General features: G+C 47.0%; 1 protein-coding gene across 1 annotated transcript; it reads left to right on the top strand.

Annotated features, from left to right (window-relative positions):
• The first annotated feature begins 290 nt into the window (after positions 1–290).
• LOC145803750 (uncharacterized) lies at positions 291–1,268 on the top strand. The gene is made up of 2 exons (XM_082897084.1): positions 291–388; positions 932–1,268. Exons 1-2 carry the CDS (start codon positions 291–293, stop codon positions 1,266–1,268), a joined length of 435 nt encoding a protein of 144 aa, XP_082753210.1.
• Positions 1,269–2,313: the final 1,045 nt, after the last annotated feature.

Consider the following 2,313-nt stretch of genomic DNA (forward strand, 5'->3'; position numbering starts at 1 on the left):
AGTTTTTCTTTAATTAATGTCAATGGCGCACAACGAAGAATTTCCCCATTCTGCTATTGATGAGTAGACCCCGGAAGGGGTGCGGGAGGCACAAAGGTTTGCTTTTCGTCCCGCCTATTCCAGAATTGGATCCCCAACGACGGAACCCACGGAGAGACACGAGAGAAAGGAGGGGCTCAAGTCCACGTTGCTCTCAAAGCCCTGATAGATAGAGGTGGAGGATGGATCCTCAGATTCTGGAAGATCGCGTAAGGGAGCAAGACGAAGTGATAAGGTGAATGACGACTGACATGGAGACCATGAAGTGCCAGATAAAAGGTAAAGAGGTGGCAGAAGAAGAGATGGGCAAAGGCAGAATGCACTCTTGTCACTCAGGAGATCGTGACAGGTAAGTCACACCATCACAAACTGAAAACAGAAGCCTAAGGACAGACAATACATAATCAAGGATTTTTTAGACTCGTTTCTCCAGGTTTGAGAGAACGAGGACTGAAAGGTCTTGTACAGAGGGAAGCAGTTATTGGCCCTCGCATACACACCAAATGACATCTAGGCACACGGAGTTGCCTAGGTCGGCAGACTTGCAGACAATGCTAGAAGAGAGAGCTCAAATGAGAGAAGACGCCCAGGCGTGCGACCCCCAAAGGGTCTCTACTTTGTGGCGCTTGGCTCCTTGGACACATGGAAGTGTTGAGGTTGGAATGCCAATACCACGCCTTGTTTACGAGCCAGTTGACAAAGCGCTTGCAAGGTTGCAAACTCACAGTTCGTTCTGGCAATAGAGAACGCACCGTTACCTTTGGGCTTCCATCAGCCCAAGTTTACCACTTATGAGAGGAAGTTAGACCCCTACATACTTGAGCCACTCCCGCCAGGTTATGGCCGTATACTAATGGAATGAGGCTCTGATGTGTATCTTGTTTCCCTCAAGCTTAGGCGATCTGGGCTTGACATGGTTTGAGAGGTTGCCAGAAAGCAGCATAGCTTCATGGTTGCAACTTGTAGAAGCGTTTGTTACTAGGTTTAAGACAAACGCCAAGACGTTGATGAAGATAGACCAGCTGCTTTCCATAGACATGAGCGAGAAAGAAACACTAAAGTCTTACAACAACCGGTATTGGGAGACTTTTAATCAAATTAGAGATTGCCCCACAAACCTAGCTATCGCACAGTACAAACGGGGTCTACCAGCAGGTAACAAATTAAAGGACTCAATGACAATGACGCCACCCCTTAAATTGGAGGCCTTGATGGAGACAATGCATTAGCACATCAGGGTAGATAAAGATGGTGCTCGCGCCAAAGCAAAGTCTAGCACAACAGTAATCTCGGACAAAAAACTTGCGGCAAAAGTTAACACGGTTGGCTGGGAAGAACGACGGAACAAAAATGGTCGGGGCAGACAGGAGAACAGTGAGGACTCCCAGTCAAGAAGGTTGAGAGTCCGCACCATCATCACCACGGTGTTCAATAAGCCTATCTACCAAATTTTTAGCGAGATACGCGACGAACCCTTCGTTCGGCGGCCAGCCAAGTTGGGAGAAGTGCAGAGGGGCTACGATGATAGGTATCATTGCACCATCCATGATGAAAAGGGGCACCAAATTGAAAACTGTATGCCATTAAGGCAACATTTGGAAGAGTTGGTGGTCGCAGGCCACCTGCACCAGTATATTGAATGGGGAGCATAACCAGCTCCCTAGGACCGCAACGGACCAGACGAGACGCTAACCGACGGTCCGCCCCATGGCATAATCAATGTGATACATGAGATCATCGAGCTTGAATGAGTATGTGAACTCAGAGGGATAATCAAGAAGGCTGAGCACATGAGAGAGGTACTGAGTGCACAACCTACCATGAAAAAGGGAAAAATAGAGGCGACAAACGTCATCACCTTCTCTGACAAGGACTTAGTAAAGCCTTCACAATGACGCGCTAGTGGTTACACTGCGCATTAAGAATTTTGACATCAAACAGATCTTGATAGACCAAGGAAGCTCGTGCAAGATAATGTATTATGAGACCTTCAAGCAACTCAAGTTGGAAGAAAAAAATCTAGCACCCGTGACATCTCCCCTGGTTGGCTGGCAAGATAATTCTGCCGGTCAACGCTGGAACAATGACAAAGCAAGTGGAATTTTGGTTATTAAAAGTCCTTTCCACTTATAACATAATCTTGGGAAGAGCATGGTTGCACGCCATGTGAGTGGTAGCATTAACTTACCACTAGGTGATACGATTCTCTAACGAAGCCGGAATGATTAAGGAGGTCTTAGGAGACCAAATCATGTCCAAGAAATGCTTCATGAC

Source organism: Camellia sinensis, chromosome 12, assembly GCF_055761805.1.
Source record: "Camellia sinensis isolate YWXY chromosome 12, ASM5576180v1, whole genome shotgun sequence".
NCBI classification, from domain to species: Eukaryota; Viridiplantae; Streptophyta; class Magnoliopsida; order Ericales; family Theaceae; genus Camellia; species Camellia sinensis.

Bases quoted from the DNA above. Each gene is read 5' to 3' on its own strand.
- LOC145803750 (XM_082897084.1), top strand. From the start codon at position 291: ATGGAGACCATGAAGTGCCAGATAAAAGGTAAAGAGGTGGCAGAAGAA. The intron at 389-931 runs GTAAGTCACACC...GTTTCCCTCAAG, and splicing joins CACTCAGGAGATCGTGACAG to CTTAGGCGATCTGGGCTTGA.